The sequence below is a fragment of the Catharus ustulatus genome, chromosome 2, assembly GCF_009819885.2.
Source record: "Catharus ustulatus isolate bCatUst1 chromosome 2, bCatUst1.pri.v2, whole genome shotgun sequence".
Classification (NCBI taxonomy): Eukaryota; Metazoa; Chordata; class Aves; order Passeriformes; family Turdidae; genus Catharus; species Catharus ustulatus.
In genome coordinates, this window is record NC_046222.1 from 43,869,191 (window position 1) to 43,891,330 (window position 22,140).

The window sequence follows — 22,140 nt, forward strand, 5'->3', positions numbered from 1 at the left end:
TGATCAGGAGCCATAAGCACCCTCACAACACGTGGCTGTTGGGAATCGAAGGACCACTTAGAGCACAAAGCCTTGTGAAACTTGTGCATCCTGCAACCAATGCTATGAAATCAGAGTGCTTAGGCATGATTCAGTCAGATACAAACAGGAGCGTGGTATCTCAAAAACAATCCATACTGCCGAGGCCTTGCATGCAGATTTATTCCAAACTTAGCTAAAACTTATGGAAGGGCTGGGTCAACCTTGTTATTAAGCCAGAGACAGAAAAAGAATGAGATGTTCTTTAAATAGTCCTGAACTACAAAATGAAGGTGGTAATCTTTGGTTACAGGGCAATTCTTTAAATGTGAATTGCTTTGAAAAATGATGAATCACTTCCCAAGTAAGCATTCAGGAGCATTTTTAAACAGACATCTGGGAGCCAGAGCGGAAAAATTAATATAAATAATAAAACCCCCCCACTTTCTGAATCTCCAAGGTTAAAGTACAGGAAAGAAAGTAACGTAACATTTCTAAGGGATCTTTCAGCAAAGTTTTGCTAAAATTATTAAAAAGCACTTACAAAATACTTGAGCTGATGAAGAGGGAAAATGAGAACATTATGGTGCTTTTGTAACAAACCTGTGGAGTACTATAACATACTGGTTTGAAGGCCTTTTATTTTATACCACATGCCATTTTCCACTAATTATAATGCATTATTGTCGACCTACTTCACTCTTTCAGAGAGACAGAAAGACAAAGCCAACACAGACAAGATGATTCGATGCAGCCTATGCCTACTATAAAACATAAAACCTCAGCCATTAAATGTGCTACTCTATTCCCTCTGTTACATTCATGATCAAAACTCTAGCTCTTTGCTAGACTTAAATCTGCCTGGTTTCCTACATTTTTGGAGCAGCATTTGAAAATCCTTAAAGCTAGTTTGGAAGGATTTTTTTTCTTTTTTCAGCTAGAGCACTTTTGCAATAGTTTAAAAGGCATAGGAAGCTATGCTGTAGCTTTTAAAGTGCTAATTTTATTATGAGGTGGTATTTAGTAATATTCTTCTGGAAGTTAATAAATGATGCACATTTTCCATGACTGACAGACGTTACTTAATGAGTTAATATGCTTCAGCAAAATGCAATTAAAAAAAAAAAAAAGAAATTCACTGTCAACACTTTAACCACAGCAATACACAGAGCTGGAATGAGACAACTAACCTCATATAACTAAGATAAATGCATATATGACAAAATTAAAAAACAAATAAAGAACCCCAAACCAAATAATGATAATTAAATCTCAAACACAGTTTTGTTTCCCAGTAACACAACTGCAAAACAAATCAATATTTTCAACAAACAAGTGCCCTATCTTCATCTCCTCCACAGGAAAGCATGGCACTCCTCGGGCTGCTGCGAGGAGGATCCAAGGGAAGGGCTGCCTCTCCCCTCTTGTGTGCAGGGGGCTCCTCCTGGGCAACTGTGGGGCCACTCTGGGCAAGGGGCAGGAATCCAGATCAGGTGGGTGGTGACCAAAATCACTTCCAGCCCGCAGGTATTTACCTGGGGAGCTGTCAGGAACTCCCTCTTGCAGAAGCACTTGGGCGATGGCTGCCTTGGAGCCACTGTGGCAAAAACAGCAGTCTCTGCACCCCCTACCACCCTCAGTGTCCTGGCTTATGCAAAGCATCTACTAATTTCAGCATGTGACTTGCTCGAGTACAAACAGCAAGACTTGAGCTTACTGACGTGTAATTTCATGTAATGATGGATTTTATGCATTCTATCTCACTCTGTTGGGCCAGAATGCTGGGAAGTTCCCTCTGACAGCAGGGCAAGCCATTTTGCACTCCTACAGGCTCAAATTCTCTCTTCATTTATACCCACCATAAAACCCTACCTACCATCAGGAGAGCTGAGGAGGTAGAAATGGGAGCAGAATTTGAGTGTAGGAACTGGTGAGTGAAAAACAAATGCAATGCTATTTCATTGCCAGCTACCACAAATACCTACTATACCTGGTATTTAAATTCAGTGGGCATGGCGTGCCTAAGGACAGCAATTTAGTTTTTAAAATCTCAACCTTCAGAATCTAGCTACAGATAACCACAATCCTAAATTCTTGGATGCTGATACATAAATGTATGATATATCTGTTTAGTCGCCATGACACTAATCAGCACAGCAATGATTTTTGCTAATTGCAAAGGCAGGCTAGTAGCAAATTTCAAATGATTAGTGAGTAAAGGTCCTCAGAGCAATCCTGCTTGAAAGTAAATGTCTGGTAAGATGCAATTAGTGTGTCTGGTTTTTCCTTTTCTTTCTTTGTTTTTCCTTTTTTATCGGGGTGGTCTTGAACTGCAGGCACAATCACAACGCTCGTGGTGATCCAGCTGTATATCTACCAAGGACATGTTGTTCTTTTTTTTGCTTCTTCTTTTGGTATGCCCAGCCTCAGGGACGAACTTCAGCACCTGGGAGAATCAACAAAATTACACTGAGTTAGAAAATGCTGTTGGAGATCTGAGGATGAGAATGTTGGGGCCCCAAGGGCACCAATAGCCCTTAATGGCCCTGATCAGCATTAATTTGGACACATTTTTATTTTATTTCCAGCTTTTTCTTTGCACCCTTTGACATCCTGCTGTATTGTTTGTCCTGGAGCTTGGACAGACTGTATTTTTTCCTACATCAGGTATCTTTATATCATGCAGTTTCCTAACCATGTCCAGAGTTGCTCCTTTGCAAGTGAACTATCAAGCATACTTCCTTTGGCTCATTTTTGCAGTCTTATACCTATTTGAGTTGTCCTGTCCCTTCTCTCCCTTGTACAACACTTCTGCTCTTAAAAACAAGGAACATTTATTAATGAAATTTGAAATTTCTGAAGTCCATATCCTTAGAATTGGTCCAAAATGTAAACACTTGTGAAGGGCAAAAGGAGATGAAGGAGCTTGCACAAAGTATGTGTCAGATACCAGCGAATTTCTGTGGAATAAGAGTTTTGTTGTCTTACCTTAAAAATCTCTGCCTCAACCTAAATGATTTCTGAAGAATTTACTATGAAAAATGTCAAAAAACAAGAAAATAACTTACTTCCTAGGGACGTATGCATCATAATAGACACTTCTGAAAAAAATCTATCGAGGCAAGATGATCTCGAGACCCCTAGGAAGGGGGCTGTAGGTTGTAAAAAAGAGGTAGCTTGGCCAAATGATTTGACTGCTAGCTCACCTGGATTTCTCTTGCTTGTGCAAAGATGGAGAGATGCCTTTTACAGTAGTTTCACAATTACAAGCCGCACTGAGTATAAGCTGCACTTCTGGGGTGCCAGCAACGTTGAGGTCTTTGTCCATATATAAGACGCACCGGACTGTAAGCCACACTTTTGTTCGTAGCGAGGATCCATGTGCAACTTTCACAAAGTTGCCAAATAGTAACAGAATCGCAGGATCGCGGAGTTTACTGGCTTGGCCCTGCTCATGGCGGCCACCAGGGAGCAGCCCCAGCCCTGCTCACTGCAGCTGCCAGGAAGTGGGAGAGCAGCGTGCCCGGCCGCCACTGCCGCTGCGCTTGTTGGGGCTGGGCAGCACTGCTGCGCTTGCGGGGGGCGAGCAGCGCTGCCGTGCTTGTGGAGGGTGAGTGGCGCTGCTGCGCTTGCGGGGGGCCGAGCAGTGCTGCCGCACTTGTCAGGGGCGAGCAGCGCTGCCGCGCTTGCAGGCTCTCACTTCTGGGTTTGGAAATTTCCTAAATTTGTTAATATATTGGCCACTCCGGAGTGTACGCCGCACTTCTGGGTTGGGAGCTAAATTTTGGTCAAAATGGTGCGGCTTGTAATCGTGAAATTACTGTAAGTGCATGATTTCGCAAAACCAATGGTCAACTGGGAAGTGGGACCTTACTATCTGTAATACCTGAACTACTGAAGCACCCACATTTCTGCCCTAGCAGATCATACTGATTTACAAATAACAGACCACTCTGTTACTCAACAATCTGCTTGGTTGGTTTTTTTTTTGTTTTCGTTTTTTTTCACTAAGTCGTTTCTGTATTTCGGTATTGTAAAACCATACAAGAGTTGAGATAGTTTTGGAAATGAAAGAGAATAAGAGGCTGTATGCCAGATTAACAGAGTATTAGCATTTTCAACAGAATTACAAAGTCCCAGAAAGTAAATGTGAAGCACTTTCCAAAGGACAAACAGAGATGCTGTGCAAGAGGATGGGGAAGGGCAGGCAGGTTAGCAGCTCTCAGGACAAGACCATTTGTTCTCTGCCATTAATGCCTTGTACTCAGATATAACAAGAGTGATAAGCACTGAACACAGTCTATTATTTTGTTCTCTCTTTTGTGATGAAATTTGTGTTCAGCCTATGTAATACTGAGAGGAAGGACTGTACCTAAGCAAGGTACAGACATGCTGCTGTTCCAACTAGGGTGGGGAAATTACTTTGCCCTGTTAGAAATGCAGAAACATGCAATTATACTTTCTTTTTCTTCCCCTTGTTTTAGCAACAAAAATATAGTATCTTTGAATTGATTTCAAACATTGGCATACAGTAAATCCTGATGGACACTAGGACAATTTGCTGTATCACACTGTCAACCCAAGCACAGAGGAACTGAACCCCTTCAGGTTGTTGCAATTATTACAGAGCTAAAAATAGACCACATCTTCAAAGATGCTTTTTTAAAGAAAACATACTTTTAAATCAAATACAGATGCTGACACTGAGCCCATGACAAATTCCTTATTTAAAGAAGTCTTCCAGAAAAATATGACAAATCCAGACAACTGGCAGTTTGCAAGATCATGGGTAGGTAGATCTGATTTTTCCAGCTGAGAGCAAATCAAAGTATGCAATGGGATGAGAGCAAAGATGTGGACTGTATTTAAGTTAACAGACCATCTGACAGCTTTCCTTGTGTTTTTTATCAAGAAGCCTGAGCACAGTATATAGGCTTTGCTGATAAGAAAATGAACTGTCAGGCACTTCCTCAGACAAGGCAGGAAAACAGTGATTGAACACAGCTGAAATTATCAAATCATAGAATCATTTAGGTGGAAAAAGACCTCTGAGATCACTGGGTCCAATCATCATCCCAGAACTGCCAAGTCAATCACTAACTCCTGTCCCCTAATGTCACATCCCACATGCTTTTTGGATACTTCCAGGACTAGCAACTCTGACTTCCCTGGGCAGCCTGTTTCAATGTCTGACCATCCTTGCAGTTGAGAAAATTTCCCTAATATGCAATCTAAACCTCCCCTGGTGCAACTTGAGGCTATGTCCTCTTGTTCTGCTGCTTGTTATCTGAGAGAAGAGGCCCACCCCACCTGGCTACATCCTCCTTTCAGGCAGGCAGTGTGATAAGGTTCCCTCACATGCCTCTTTTTTTTCCAGTCTAAACACCCTCAGCTCCCTCAGATGTAAGACTTGCACTCCAGACCTTTCTCCAGCTCTGTTGTCTTTCCCTGGATTGGAGCTGTGGCCTCAGCAGTGCCCAGCACAGGGGGAGGTCACTGCCCTGCTCCTGCTGGCCACACCACTGCTGATCCAGGCCGGGATGCCATTGGCCTTCTTGGCCACCTGGGCACACCCTGGATCATGTTCAGCTGCTGTTTGCCAGCACCCCCAGGTCCTTTTCCACCTGGCAGCTTTCCAGGCACTGCCCCCAGCCTGTAGTGCTGCCTGGGGTTGTTGTGACCCCAGTGCAGGACCTGGCACTTGGCCTTGTTGAACCTCACACAACTGGTCTCACATTCAGCCTGTTCAGATCCCTCTCCAGAGCTACTTTAATAACTGATCACAGAACTGATATTCAAAGCTCTCTGCCTCACTCCCACCTAATAGTTATATTTTCATCTAAGTACAAGGGAATTGAAGAGAATCTGGAAGTAAGGCCATTTCTGGTGACCAAAGCAGATGGAAGACAACCCTTTGTTCTGCAAATAGCTGCCGTTCATTTATCACATGGTCATGTCCTCAAAGCTGCGGAACTACTGAATTAATGAGAACAGTTCAAATAAATTCTGTTCAGGACACTTTTTCACTCATTTTTTGATGGGATCAGTAGCTGTAAGAAAATATGGATATGACAGGGATATGACAGGTCTAGATTGCTCAAAAGCTTTTTTTTTTTTTTCTGGAGGTGAAAAAGAAAAACCTCATCGTTTTCAAATTAAAGGATCAGTGTCTGTCATTTCTCATAAATTGCAGTGCTCAGCTACTCAGATCATTGCCTCACAAAGAGCATGTAACTACATTCATGTCCCTCTCATCAAACACTGAGTAACTGATTCCAAAAAAACTATTAAAACAATTAAAATAAAATCAAGACAGATTATTCCAGTTCTGAGCTGGATTTGGTGCTTATAGGTAATACCAAAAAAAAGTGCAGCAGGGCATTTTCTGTGCAGAGAGCCCCATAGGAGCACACCAATATGCAGGATAGCATTTTACTTTGTAGACGTGCCTGAGCATCTGAGAAGTTTCAAGATAAGATGACTTTCTTACCGTGTGACTTTTCTTGGCGGCAGCAATGTAGGAAATATAAAGAAAATGCTTACATGTGTTTCCCTGCCAGCAATCTTGCTCATTTATCCTGTATTGAATTTGGATGCCAGCTTCTGAAAGCCTCCTTAAATGAGATCAAAGCCATGACAAAAACCAGGATCTGGAAGTTGAAGCCACAAAAACTTTAGGTGGAATTAGGGCGCACTTGTTTAAGTCAGGCCCACTCACCACTCAGACAGCCCTCCACGGAACTGGGGCATTCCCAGCCTGTTTGAGGGCTGCCTTCCCAGCAGGTGTACAGTACCAGTTTGGGTTCTGGGGGCAGCAGGGGCTCTCCTGTCACCTGTGGAGCACAGGAAGTCAGGGCTGATGGCCCTTATCATCTCAGCAGGTCTGTGAGAACACTGAAGAACTCTTAACACTTCAAGATCAGGGGCTGAGGACAGCAGAGTGGCAATGACTGCCGGGAAGAGGATCCAGCTGGAGATAACCTGCTCACCTTGATCTGTTTGTGGCATGTCTCCAGTAGAAGCTACAATAACGCAGCAACACCAGAGCATGATTTACCTGGAACACCCACTTCTGGTGGGGCTAGCTCTGGGGAAAGGAGCCCAAAGCTTGGACCCTTGGAGTTAGGTGGGTGTTTGGACCCTTGGAGTTAGGTGGGCAGAGCCAGATGTCATGAAACATCCCTTCAGCATTTGCTGACGGTCCTAGCCAGGTATCACCGACCCCTGAAGTCAGGCAACATTTAGCCATGACGGTCCATGATGGCTGATTTCTGTTTTGTTAAAAAACTAAGAGGGAAAGTTCCCCACAGGCATTTTTGACTCATCACTTACTTATTAGTAACAACAGTAACATCATTTTTAAAAATTCTTGACCAGTATTTTAAGCACCAGGAGAAAAATGAAGTCTCACTCAAAAGTCAGCTTATTATTTTTCTTTCTTGCTAGCTTAAGAAGCCTACAGAAAATCAATAATATGACTATGGCTCACCCAATATCCAATTAGCTTTATATTCTCGTGACAGAGGATGGTGAGCAACTCTGGAAGCTATTTTAGATAGTGAAATTTGTACTTTGCAGAACTTATTTTAAAATTTTGCTATGCAGCATTATCTAATCTCCTTCTGCACATCTAAAAATAACACCATTCTAGCATGCAAACCAAATTATATTTGTCTGAGATTCATGAAAGAGGAAGCATCAAAAGTGCAAAACATTCCACACAGATCCAAGTTCTGATAGCCATAAAAAATCTTACTCCGCAGTTTCTGAAAGTTATCTAATCCAAAGGTCACCCATGGTTTAGCTGTGCTCTGAGTATAAGAAGCCAAGTATTGTGGGAATATGATTCATAATTTAGCATAAGGACCTTTACTCTAGTAGGAACATAGCCTAAACCAATGACATAGACCCAAAGATGTATTTTTTTTTTACCCAGAAATAATTACAGGGTATCAGGGACAAGAAAAATGAGTTGGCTTGCTGATCAGTGGTAGCAGGCAAACAAAGAGATTATTACATATAGAAGGGATTACTGTTTCTATTTGAACAAGAAATACCTGGTTTTAATGCAACAAACTTAGGAAGAAACAATTGGCTTAAAACTCAAGTACCTGAAGCACTCACTAAAGCTACGATGTTTTTGACATATATGACATCAACAAGACCCTCACTTTTGCTGATCTCCTCAGGAATTATGTGCACATTATGCTACAGCTGTTGTTTTATCACTGACTAGATACAGGTGTTCCTCCTTCACAAACTGCCTCTCTGTCCTGACATGTATCACAACGTCTCACTTGCTTAACTTCCAGATGTCAATCCAAGAATTTATTTTTCATCTAGTTAAAAACAAACCTTTTTTCTCTCAGTGCACTTCTGTGCTCTCTCTGCTCATCCCATGACCTATCAGTCCTTTCTGACTCATTTTGTTTCCTTGTACTTGCATTCCAAATAAATCCCATTGCTGCTTCTTGTACAATATTCCACGAATTAACGCTTTTGTCAGGCTAATTCTGTGCCTTTATTACCATAACAACCTTTTATCTCCTTTATACATGTACTATCAACTCCAGGACATACAACAATCAGACCATATTCCTTGCACACTGCTTTGATGATTCTAGCTCTTTTTAATCCCTCAGTAAATTTCCTTTGTTGTGTCAGCAGCATTTGGATCATTTTTTGACCAGTTATCTTATGTTTCCCTGTGTAAATACATGGTGAGAATTATTGTCTTCTCTCTCAAGTGTCTCCTTAAGGTTTGCTTCTCATTTCTCTGAAAATAAAATAAAAGAAAAAAGCCCCAGCAGCATCAAATTGTATTAGTTACATTTATTAACTCCATTTCAGTAACTTTGTGTTACTGAAGTTCCGCTTTTTAACTCTCCATTGTGCTCTCGTACTCTTTTCTCCTGTACAATATTTCTTCTGTCTTGTCTTCCCTTTGCAATGTTGGGTTCAGTTGAAGCTGTTTTTATGCCCCAGCAAGTTGTGCCAAGATACAGTATTAAGATAAGTGTGCTCTGGAGTACCTACTGCCTCTCTCAAGGCAACCAAAGGTTATGAAATTGCCACCCTAGCAGTCATCAAAACTTTCTCTCTGAGAATTAACTGAATGTATGTCCTGTGAAAGCTCCAGTCAACATCAAACTTGAATGGAGGCAAAATGCTTCAAAAACGGGTGGGATGGGGATGGGGAAAGAAGCGCTTTACAGACAGTGGACAACATGTCAGTCTTCACAGGAGAGACAAATAAGTAGGTAAAAGTTGCAGTCAGCTATCACCACTTTTCTTTTTTCCTTATATGCCCCTTAGCTGTGCAGCTCAGCACTGTGTTTGCAGAGGTTTATACATTCTGACAAATTCTGGCTGCTACCTTAAGAGCACTTACTCCCCATGGAAACTCGTTTCACATCTCATCAGTTCTTTCTCTGAGGTATGTGCATGCTGGCTGGATAGCATACCCACAGCTGAACTGAGTCCTGGCCTGAGCTCCCCCACACCTTCTCTGTGCTGAGTGATCTCTAGGTTTAGAGCCTGTGCCTCTTTAAAGAGCAGCTCCAGGCATTTTTAAGGAAATGAACTGCAATAGGAAACACACCTTTATATCAGGTCCGCTTTAGAAAGTTAGATAGCAGTAGGGCTGGGCTTTGATTAAGGTGTGCTGCATCCATTTCCATGTATTGCTTTGTCTTCCCCTTGCACAGAGCATTGCACTGTAACTCAGTATCACTTATGGCAGACTATGCCTGAGAGACGTTTTCAGACACTGCCAGGACTTGGCCTGTTTGGTTTGAAGGGTTCGTGACACTATATGGTAAGTCAACATCATTTGTACAGAGCATTTGCTCCGCTCCAAAGCAAACCCAGAAGCCATGGAAAACCACAGAGCATCACAAGACTCCTGCAAGGAAAAAAAAAAAATAACCCACCAATAAAATTATCTGTTTACCCAAGTTATGACCCCATTCATTTCTAAAAACTGCTGAGTATTTTGGTAAATTCATGGCAAACTTCCAGGCTATAAAGAAGACTGAAGATCTCATGATTAACATCTCCCAGAAAAAGCTACCCCTTATTGTGGCCATCTCATGTTTTCATTTTCCCTGCTGTTGCATCACTTCTTGCAGTCAGATTTGATAGAAAAGAGCTGTACATTCCATTCAGGGAACTCGAGCAGCACTCTCAGCTTGGGAAAATTAAAGGCTCCATGTGATAGCTATTAGTCCTGAGAGGCTAGGCTAGGAGAGAGTGCTCAGTGATTACAGTGGGAGGCTTTGAACAAGAACTGAGAGGGAACTAAAGAGCATTAAGTGCAAAAGGAGAAGATAACCTTGAAATCTCTCTGGAATAGAAGCCTCTCTTTCAGAAAACACCCTGGCCTTTAAAGTCCCCACAGATGCCAACATGCAGCTACTCCAGCACTCGCCACAAAGCCAAAAAGGAGCCTATTGCTTCAGGAAAATTTGCCTGCTGTCTGTCTCACAGAAATACTGGGTAGCTCAGAAATGCCAGGGGACTTTTAAGTGATCTCCAGAGACATTTTTACTTTTGAGGACAAGCATATCCATGTGCAGGACACAAAGCTCTTGGAGGTTCTGGGCTCAGTAGATGAAGCTCCAGGATAGAAGTTAGGAAAAATCAGTCTGGCAAGAGAAGGGGTGTAGGGTGTGCAGGACTCTGTTTCAACTACTTCAAACACCTTCCTTCCTCCACCACCTAATATTTCCTTCCGGTGGCTTCTATAAATCAAATTAACTGAGACTTGTCTTTGAACCCTATGAAGGCCTATGTCCTTCTGGAGTAGAAGGCTGAGCTTTTTAACCAAATTAATGGTGCTGGGGATTTCATAAAGTGTAAGGCTCCATCCTTCGTTATGCAACTAAAGGCTCTTTGGATATGGCTAGTGGGTTTCAAATTGGCTTTTAGGAGAGTAAACTGGCTATATGGGTCTAAAACTGCAGGTGGAGAGGTTTCTCCTCAGTACCTTTCCACTTGGTATTTAAGTAAAATTGAAGTGTCAAAAAAGAGTAAGAATAAAACTGATTAACTGTGTGTGGCTAATAATAATAATACAGTGGAAAACATTTTGGACAAAAATTAATGAACACATCTTTAGTATGTCATACATGAATTTATCTGCATGATTTCCACTCATGTTAATGGGAGACACTTGGCTAAATATCTGCTTAGTGAGTTGTTAATTCATCCCTAAGGGATAAAATTTAAATTTAAACTTACAAAGGCCATTTAATATTAAAGATGAAACACTGTCTTGAATTCATATAGTTTTCAGAGTAGAAATGAGTTAGAAAATAAACTAGCAGTGATATATTTGTGTGAATGTCGAATTTCCTGTATTTAATTACAGTAATTTCACGATTATATGCCGCACTGAGCATAAGCTGCACTTCCAGGTGTCGGCAACTTTTCGTTCTTTGTCCACACATAAGCCGCACCTGATTATAAGCCGCAGGTTACAATACAGAGTGTGATAAAAGGTATCTGTTCTATCACCATCTGTTGAGGGTGGGGGCAGTGATCCTTATCTCAATAGCAGATACTCTGCTAATGGGCCATCCATTGAAGCCAGGCGGGGCATTGTTCTTTATCTTTTCACAACGCATCCTTCCTCCAGAGAGTCATTTTCTGCTAATGGCCCATTGAGTCCCACTGTGGGACTGATAAAATTACTTCATCCCATTGGAAGTTGCTCCAGCCAGAGGGAAAAGCCCAACATTTCTTACCAAGATAGAAACAGAGGTTTTGGGACACTAAGGGAGCCCCTTTCTCCACTGGACTCCAGAGGAAAACCGGATTTCTCCACATCACCACTGGACCTCCGGAGGGAAACTGCACCTTGTACAGGAGCACTGCTCCAACTGAACCACATCTGTCACTGCAGGAGGATGCAGCCACCATTTAGTGGGACTGCTACCAACACCCTGCCTGATGGGGTGTCAGGTTGTACTCTGACTTTGTCAGGGTTTGGAGTTTGTTTCTTTGTAGTACTGTATTTCTATTTTAATTTCCCTAGTAAAGAACTGTTATTCCAAATTCCCATATTTTTGCCTGAAAGTCCCTCGATTTCAAAATTATAATAATTTGGAGGGAGGGGGTTTACACTCTCCAATTCAAAGAGAAGTTCCTGCCTTTCTCAGCAGACACCTGTCCTCCAAACTAAAACAGCAACTTTTTGTTCTTTGTCCGTATATAAACCGCACCTGATTATAAGCCGCACTTCGGGTTTGGACCAAAATTTTAGTCAAAATGGTGCGGCTTATAATCGTGAAATTACTGTATTAATTTGGGGCTGTCATAAGTCATGATATCCTGATGCTGAGAAATACCTAGCTAGTGTGATATTCTGGTGTTCCAGCACTAACTGCTTCCAAACACCTGAAAAAATGAAGTACTTGATAACATATTTATAATCAGCATTTTTCTTTCTAGCTACTGTCAACAGTTGACTTAATTTTTGATACAGGTGTAACCCAGGATTCCTTAGTTTATATTTGACTTCCAGGTCTTTCAGAAATCTTCTGAATTATGCACAAATCATATTTAAGTGTTAAAATTCCATACAGATTTACTAGGAAAAAAACCTCAACTCCTTTTTATAATTTAAATTAGTTCCCTTCCAGTTTGTCTCTTGTTCTTTTTTTAAGGAAAAGATTATTTAGGAAGATCTAATTTTCCTTTAGCTACTATTCATTATTTCCTATCTTTCACTGTGTCCTCTCTTTAGAACTCTTTTTTCTAAATGAAATGATCCAAAACCTTTGAGCCACTTTTCTTACAAATGTTTTGGATCCCCTACATCTGTTGTGATGTCTGCTTGCTGCTTCGACTTTTTTCCTAGTCCTGCTTTTGTCCTTTTAAGCATCAATGGTCAAAACCTAGTGTAAGTCCCCCATCAAGTTATCCAGACCACAATATTTGCTGTGTTATTACCCTTTCATCTCCATTTCTGCAGAAGACTGTCGCTTGTCACTTTTTCTTATCACTGCACTAAACAACTGTTTTCCTGAAGCTCTTCACAGTGATTCACTGCTTTGACCTTTAGCCCGATTTCCACCCCTCATTTCTTCCTCCTCCCCTCACACACCCAGTGTTACATGAATAAATAGTTGAGACCACTCATCCTAGTGCTTGCTGCTTTTTTAACCTGCATTTAAAAGCAGTTACAAAGACCTTCTGAAATTCCTCACAGCCTTCTCTGCTGTTCAAGTACATTATCTCCTGTGCCACCTGTCATTTTTGCCACCTCCCTCCAGACTGAACACATATGAAATAATAATCTTTGTACTGGGGGCACCCTCAGATAGCCCTTTCCCATTTAGAAAATTGCTTGTCTCTTCCACCTCGTTGACCTTTATCTCTTAACCAGCTTCTAATCCACATCTGATCTTGTCTGGCTGACTGCTCTCTGCAGGAGGTGCCAGTCCTTTCAGCATTCTTGTACCATGTGGTGGTTCTGTATAAATATTTATTCATATATAAGGCATTCTGAGTTAATTTTATCAGCTCATAGTCATCTAGGTGCTTTAGACCCATTAATTTTTTTTCCAATTAACTTTTCTACCACTGAGATAAGGCTTTCTGCTCTGCAATTACTAGGGTCATCCCCTGCATCTTGTTTAAAATTAGAGAAAATATTAACTATTCTCCAGTCCTAGCATGTGGAGGACGCTATTCTGCAGTTATGTGTGAGAAAATATCTCTAACCCTTGAAAATAGTAACCACACTGCTCACAATGTGGGCAAGTTCTGACCTTCAACAACCCTCTGCTACTGCAGCCCCAGGGTCTCTGAAGATAATGCCTTACTCTTATGAGCCTACATTACATCCAGGTTTAAAGTCCATAGAGTTCATTTTCACTTGGGACTTAAGCCAAGTGGTAAATCAGGCTCTTACAAGAGATACATGTCAGAAGGAAGTCAGCATGGCATGCAGGTACCCTACCTTCCAACAGCTGAAAGGTACTACCAAGTAACTTTCCTAGATATGCTCACTTCAGGGAACATTGCTCATGTCTTCATCTGAAAATACTGCATTAGAGGCAAGAATATAAAATGCTCTTCCCTTGTGTTTTTCCTCTCTAGATGTGTTCTGAAGGGATTAAAATAATGGGCATTGTTCCTATGCAATAATTTTGCCTTCCTAAAAATTGCTGAGTGGGGAAAAAAAGCTAAGGCTGATTGATTCAGCTGCCTCCTGCAAGTGATAAATCTGAAAGGCAAGACAGTTTACAAGGGACTTAATTGTAATTTCCAAGTGTGAGCTTAAGTTTAAAGCAAGAGGAAATTAAGTCAAATATGTCAAGGAACCCATGCCTCTGTGTTACTAAAAAGAGTATTTTCAGTGGTAAATACATTTACTTTGTATTAGTCCTTGTCTGGGAAAAATCAGTCCAACATAAGGCTCATTCCTGAAACAAAGTTTACTAGGATGCTGTGGTGGCATCCACTCAGAGGTGACAAAAGTTCTCTCCAACTTCTTCCAAGTTAACTTACACATAAATACGGCCAACACTCCTTTCTATTAACAAACAGCACTCACAGCTCTGAGAAAAGACTTCTGAATCCATGGAAGCAACAGATATCCAAAAGAAGTAACAAAGAAAGAATGAAAATACCTCATGGTATTTCTTCACTGTTTTCCCTGACATGCAGGTGCAGGATTTCCAGTTTGGAGTCCCACAGCCACAGTTTCCACCACAGCGCTGGACAAGGAGGCAGCGGGGGAAGAAAACTACATTTGTCAGCTTCAGCTCCTCCCTTAAATTGACAGAGTAGTTCCTTGGAGTGCAGCTGTAACGCTTCACATCATCATTCAACCTGTCCAGGTCAACTGCAATGCAAAAGAAGTTTCATTAGTGAGGTTAGAGTGGGACATTCCTCTGGTTTATGCTGCTGTCCAGGCAGACAATAACAGAGTGATGGGGTGCTGGTTGAAAAATATGTGAACTATAGGAGTGATTTCTGAACAGATAAACATAAACCTACCAATTTTAAATCATTACAGGTGGCCATCCAAGCTGTCATCCTTCTCCCACTGACTGCCATAGCAGAGATCACACCGACTATAAAGGTGAAGGGAAGGTTTGCAGTGGAATACTGGCCTGAAAGCTGAAGACTGGTCATTTTATTTGTTTTGTCACTCATTGCTGGATCCTTGGGCAAGAGAGTCCACCTCTGCTACTCTCTTCCCTCTTCTGTTTATACCTGGCTTACTTAGATGCTGTGATCTATTTTTTTATTATGGGCAAAAACAAGGCACTTCCTGTGGTCAGTAGAGAAACGTTTTTGGGCAGTGATTCATCCCTTCCTTGGCAAGAGCATTTAGGATAGCCTGCATAACTTTCCTCCTCGAGTTGCCTGTCTGTACTGTTTATGAATAGAATTTAGATAATTCAATTTTAGATGGAGAAACCAATCTAAGTAGTATTAATTTCATCTGGTAAATGTTACTATAATAGGCAGTAGTTGCTTGATGCTTAAATGCCTAGTATCTGAGAAGTCATGTAAACAAGTGGTAAAATATTAAAATAACTAATAGACTACCAAATGTGAGTTTAAATGCCGTTTCTAGCTTTCGCTTGTAAGGCTAAAACTAAACAAAAACCCGCTTTTATAAATATATTTTCCACAATCATGACACACACACACAAAAAAAATTTAATGAGTTCTATTTCTATAGAAATATATTTCTTTTTCCTTCCTTTTCTGTCTTCTTCTTTCCTTAGGATTCTCTCCATCAACTAAGTGTTCAAAGCTCAGTAATTCATTCAGGAGTGGGGGACATGTGAAGTTGTGTTGAGTTTGACTCAAAACAGTATTTGCTAACAGAAGCATCAACAGGAAAATAGGATGGCTCAAATGAGAACTGACATAACAGTCTAGTGTTTGTGAACATATCAGCTTTTCAGGGAATGTTTAACAGGTCAGCATAACCTCTGGTTCTGAGAATGCTTATGCTTGTGCTTTAATACAAATATGTGAAAACTTACAACAAAGACACTTCATACTTTCCGTGACTCAGGCCTTGTCAACATCACTAAGTTAATTGTGGAAAAAGCTGTTGATTTGTAAATATCATGCACCTTTACATTCTATCCTGGAGATATTCACAAGGCTGATATGCAAGAGACAAGAGACATACATAAATGTCAGAAGTGCTATTATAGAAAATCGTAGCAGATTCTCTTTCCTGACAAGGTATTATCTCAGTCAATGGGAATTCAGCAGATAAATTGCTATTTTATAGCAATTATGATGCATTCCCCTATGAAATCTCAGGTGTTCACTCCAGAGAGTTAGCATATCTCCACAAGTGGTATAGATCATCCTCCTGCTATAAGCACAAAATCAATGGGACTGGTGGTATACTCATGCACTGAGAGAAAAATACACTGTGAGTGTCCCTATCCAGGACTAGCAAGTCCAGGGTATATTGATTTCTTTGTTTTAACAGATGATATTTTCTTCTCCGCTGTCATTCTTCAAAGGCACCTCTTCTCACTGCAGGCTGTCAGGCTAATTCTTTCCACAGGAGTTTCCCACTCCTCTAAACAATCTCATCAGGACCTTTGCCATCAGCTTTGCTAACTGGTAAAGTAAAGCACTATCTGACTAGTATTCATTTCAGCCAACTGATGTGAAGGAAAAAAATCTACTGAAGGAATAAGAGTGCTGAAAATTTTCTGCCTTCATCACTAATGAGATTGCTTGAGGGGAAAGCCTGAATCATCCACACTGACACTGCAGCAATCCAGGGGAATATATATGAGATACTTGGATAAGCAGAAAAGTCTTATTTTAGTGACGTTGAAAACATTAAATAAGTAACCTCAAGCAGAGAAGAAAAGCCTAAATAAACAATTTAAGAGATACACAAGTCATCCTCCATTAAAATTCATTTGGAGGTTAACATCTACACTCTTTTTTACTCTGCTCTACAGAACTGCAGTGCTTGATGGGAATAAGGTGAGCAGGCAGTGTACTCTGTGAAAAATGTATACTGTACTCTTGGTAGCACCACACTGATACACAAGAACAGTTCCCATTGACTAATTAAATCCTAAGCTCTAGATCATGGCTTATTGCCCCCTAACAAAAGAACACTTTTTTTCTGAGCAACTCTCTCTGCTGAAAGCTTCAATATGCATTTTTTCCTCTCTTTGGATTGTTTTACGGTCTGGAGCCAGTCCATTTCCTCATCCATATAACAATAAGATTTTACAGTACAGTCAGTTTCATGCATCACTTCGCTGCTGTGACTAAAATGTAACCGAGCCTTGGTGTGATTGGTGTGAAATCCAGCTGCTTTACTTATCAAGGACTGAAACCACTGGAGTCCTTAATTTAAAACTAGAACTAAAAGGTTCTTTAGACTGGATGCAAATAATTCTCAAGTATTATTACAGAATATCTGCATCAGAGACAGCTTAAAAGTAAGGCAAACATAAAAGAGATGCACTGGAGCACTAAACTGGATACTTGGGGCCCAATGTTTACCCCTTCCTTCCCTTAAACCCTCTGCTTAAAACCATCCTCATTTCACATAGCTCTATGGCATGTGCTTACCTTGAAGCATTCATCAAAATATTCTGTGATTCTGTGATCTTAATCAGAGGTAGGCACTGAAATCAGAGACTGCAGCTAATGCCATGTTTAATTCTGAAAAAAGGAGGCCTTAAAGATTGAGGAGAAAACCTCTGCTGCTGGTCATCAATTAATTTTAATAAGACAGGCGGTCTGTTAGGATTGCTTTTAACACTTTATCTGTTCCAAATTCACACATGGTCATCATATCTGAACTTTCTACACTTTTTTCATTCATCAGTCACAGAGCAGAGCTAAGGTGTAAGAGATGGTAGACACCTTGCCATGGTATTCCCATACTGCATCTTAAAGCCATCTACAAGCAAGACAAGGAGGATTCGGGCAGCTGCAGACTGCTCAGCCCATGATAAAATTAAGGGGAAAATCCTCCTTGGAAGCAATGCCCAGGCACATGACAGACAAAGCGATGACTGGGAACATCCAGAATAAATTTAACAAGACCAACCTCAGAGTTGGCTATGATCACATCTGTCTTGCTGGGTGAGGTGAAAGCAGCAGAGGTATCTGCTGATTTTTGAAAGTGATCCACAGCATCCTTGCAGCGATTTTTGAGATATAATGGAATAGGTGGACTACAAATTCAGTATATAACTGGAATATCTGAGAGACTTGAGGAAAATGGTCAGCAATTCCTAGTAAAACTGGTAGCTGGCTAATATTTGTGTTCCCCACAGGGTAATACTGCTAAAGATCTGCATGTAAACTAGAGGCACTGTAAAAGCCATCAAAGACATTCAGAGTAGTGTTGTATCTGACTGAAGCTATGGTGTAGCTGGACTTGAGTTGGAAAATCCCAAATAAGCTGGACAGGAACTTTTTACAAGGGCAAGTAGTGATAGGAAAAGGGGATATTGCTTCATACTGAAAAAAAGTAGGCTTAGATTAGATACTAGGAAGAAATTCTTTACGGTGAGGCTGGTGAGACACTGGAAAAGGTTGCCCAGAGAGGTTGTGGATGCCCATCCCTGTAAGTGTTCTAGATTGGATGGGTTTTGAGCAACCTGGTCTGGTGCAAGGAGTCTCTGTCCCCAGCAAGGGCATTGGGACTAGATGATCTCTAAGGTCCCTTCCAATCCAAACCATTCCGTGATTCTATGATCTCAACAATGTAACAATGAACATTAGGATTACCAACACAATGATATTCTCACAATTACACAGCAATAACAAATGAAATATCATGTCCCAGTCTCATCTTCTGCTGGTTAAATAATCTAAATGCTCATTGATGAAATAATTCTTCTCCATACCAAATTTTGACCAAACCCTGTGGCTTTTAGACTTCAACACATATGGCTGATGGTTTTGATGTTCCATTGTATATGCTTAATGATATCACAATAAGCTATTTTTTAAATATACCTGGAAACTTGAGAGCTATCTAAATCCTTCCCATGGGAGCTAAGATCTTGCAATTTGCATTTACTGCAGAATCCTAGCACCAAAACAAACCTTCTCAATACAGCAACTATTATTTTAGAGGAACGAAAGATCAAGATTTCACTAGGATTACAGCTGTTTTAATGGAACAAAGGGCAAAATATATAGGTCTATTATGGACTGGCAAACCAATTATCAGCTGTGGTATAGGTCAAGTAGCAAAAGCAGGCCAAACTATTCGACACAGCTTCGTTGAAATCAATGGAAAAGAGCAGCTTATTCCAGTGATAAATAACACGCTATAAGTTTCACTACCATTTTAAAAAAGGGTTTAATAAGAAAACCTTTCACTGCAGTGACCAACAATTACATCGCGTAACACGCAAGGGAAAATCTCATTTGTCACAGAGGGGGAAGGTAGGAATGTAGATCTGAATTAGATTGTGAAATGAATGAATGCGTGCAGTTTGCACGCAACAGACAACTTGGTTCCTAACTGAAAAAGGATGGGAGAGATAGTCTCATTTTTAAGCACAGGGAATACTTTAAATTATCAGCTATTTAAGAACGTATTACATGTACTTGAATACTCAAATTTGCCATGAATGAGCAAGCATTCAGCATTTCTGATGCCTGCACTCCCCGTCAGATGCACTGAAACTTGCTGGCAACCATCCCAGAATCTTTCAAGGAAGAGTACATGGGCGTTTGCAATAATTTATTGGCCACTGCTTGCAAGCCTCTGAGAAATAGCATTAAAATTTTACCTTCTTGCTAGACCATTTTAAGTAATGACAATTAGAAACTATTGTTAAGAACATGGTGAAACTTGCCTGATCTTGGGAACTGATTTGGCAATGAACAGCAGAAACATTCTGTGAAGACCCATGGTCTGACTTCACTACTTCCCTTCCAGGGAGCAGTGTGGTTATGCCAGCAAGTGTTTATTTATTTAACTTGTAAAGCTGTCACTGCAGACAGATGCTATTGCAGGAATGTCCCACCTGATTAATTTCCTCTGATAGCCAAAGGCTTCTTGTGTACTCTTTCCAAAAAAGAAAATAAGCTTAGAGGCAGGGGTAGTCTTGTTAATTATCAGAATGCATCTATCTACATGTGTTCCTGCTTCCAAGGTTTATTTATGGGAAAACAAAACAAAATAAAACAAAACACTTATTCCTTTCTGAAGACAATCCCTTTCTATGGGTACCTATGACATTTGGATCTACTTCTATGATGAGAAACAGTGAACTTGCTCTTTTTCCTTTCTTTCTTCATTTGTACTTACTTCACAGGTAGAGGTTTTTTTTTAATTAAAAATCCTTACTCAATGGGAGGTAAAATATCAGAGACAACAGCAAAACATAAATGCAAACAAGTATGTGGGAAAAGTTAAATAATGTTTAATTGATGGTTGGAACTGTTTACAACAATATCTCTTAGAAGTTCTTCTAATACTATTAACCAGATAAATTCATGCTCTCAGAAATTTAAATTAGGATGAAGATGCTGCCTTGAACCATGTCTGAACTCTCCTTATGACTCTCCAGAGGAATAAAAACCTGTTTGGGAAGAAGTTCAACATAATTGTGAAGCATGGATGTTTACTTCTTTACCTGAATTCTTGCCATGAACAGTATTAAATAACCCAATAGTCAGTGATATCTTTCTGGAGATTCTTAATATTTGTAATAACCAAATTACTATGACACTGAAGTCAGCAATATATTACAGCAATGTAAATTATTTTAAAGTATATATTTTGGTATCATCTGCTTTTTTTCTAAGAGCCTAGGATGAACATAAAGCTGAATATTCGTACTTTTCAGAGTTTCTAAAATGCAGCAATTGGTAGCAAACCTTTATGAGTAAATTTACAACTGCAGAGGTTATTTGAAATGTCTATCATATTTTCATGTAGTTGTACACCATAGTTTAAAGCTTGTACAAGGCCTCTCATTTTAGAATTGGGAAAATCTGAATGTGTCTCCCCTTTCTTTTCTGTGCTGTTCTGCCAGTCTGGATTGCACTGTGATTTTACAGTCAGCTTTCACTGGAGTGGCTAACAGCAAACCTTACTGAACATATATAGAATTAAATTTCAAACTGCATGTGGTTTTTAGTGAGACACTTTTCATACCAGTATCTCACTTCAATAGTGAACAATGCAATAGAAATTTCAATAGAAATGCAATTTTGGTTTCAATAGAAAGAAAAGCACTTAACTCAATAGAATTGCATCAGTATTGTAGAGGTGTGAGATCAGATTTTGTAGACTGAATGGAGTTACCATAAATATAGATTTAATCCACACACTCTTCAACATTCTGGCACTTGCAAGAGATACCCAAGAAGGGACTGAACTTTATATGCATATACAGATGTGTACAAATACAAAAAATCATAGAATCCTTAGGTTTGGAAAAGACCTTCAAAGATCAAAAATACAACCATAAATCAAGCACTGCCATAATCATCTCTAAACCATATCCCTACATGCCACATCCACACATCTTTTGAACACTTCCTGGGATGGCGATTCCACCACTTTCCCTGGGCACTCCATTCCAATGCCTGATGATGCTTTCTGTGAAATTCTTTTCCCTAATATCCTGTCTAAACCTCCCCCTCCACTTGAGGCCATTTCCTCTCATCCTGTCACTTGTTACCTGGGAGAAGAGGCTGACCCCACCTGGCCACCCCCTCCCATCAGGCAGCTGTAGAGTGATGAGGTCCCCCCTGAGCCTCCTTTTCTCCAGGCTGAACACCCCCAGCTCCCTCAGCTGCTCCTCACAGCACTTGTGCCCCAGACCCTTCCCCAGCTCCGTTGCCCTTCTCTGGACACGCTCCAGCCCCTCAATGTCTTTCTTGCAGTGAGGGGCCCAGAACTGAGCACAGGATTGGAGCTGTGGCCTCAGCAGTGCCCAGCACAGGGGGAGGTCACTGCCCTGCTCCTGCTGGCCACACCAGTGCTGATCCAGGCCAGGATGCCATTGGCCTTCTTGGCCACCTGGGCACACCCTGGATCATGTTCAGCTGCTGTTTGCCAGCACTCCCAGGTCCTTTTCTGCCAGGCAGCTTTCCAGACAGTCTTCCCCGAGCCTGTAGTGCTGC

General features: G+C 40.8%; 1 protein-coding gene across 4 annotated transcripts in view; it reads right to left on the minus strand.

The window, feature by feature from the left end:
• Nucleotides 1–2,054: 2,054 nt before the first annotated feature.
• The window catches only part of PDGFD (platelet derived growth factor D), a 141,846-nt gene continuing 121,760 nt past the window's right edge, over nt 2,055–22,140 (minus strand). For all 4 annotated transcript variants that reach the window (XM_033053349.1, XM_033053347.1, XM_033053348.1 and 1 more), the window contains 2 exons: nt 14,658–14,872; nt 2,055–2,464 (listed from right to left, as the gene is read on the minus strand). In XM_033053349.1, the coding sequence (XP_032909240.1) occupies nt 2,330–2,464; nt 14,658–14,872 (350 nt within the window). In that variant the 3' untranslated portion in view covers nt 2,055–2,329. The remainder of the gene's footprint in view (nt 2,465–14,657; nt 14,873–22,140) is intronic.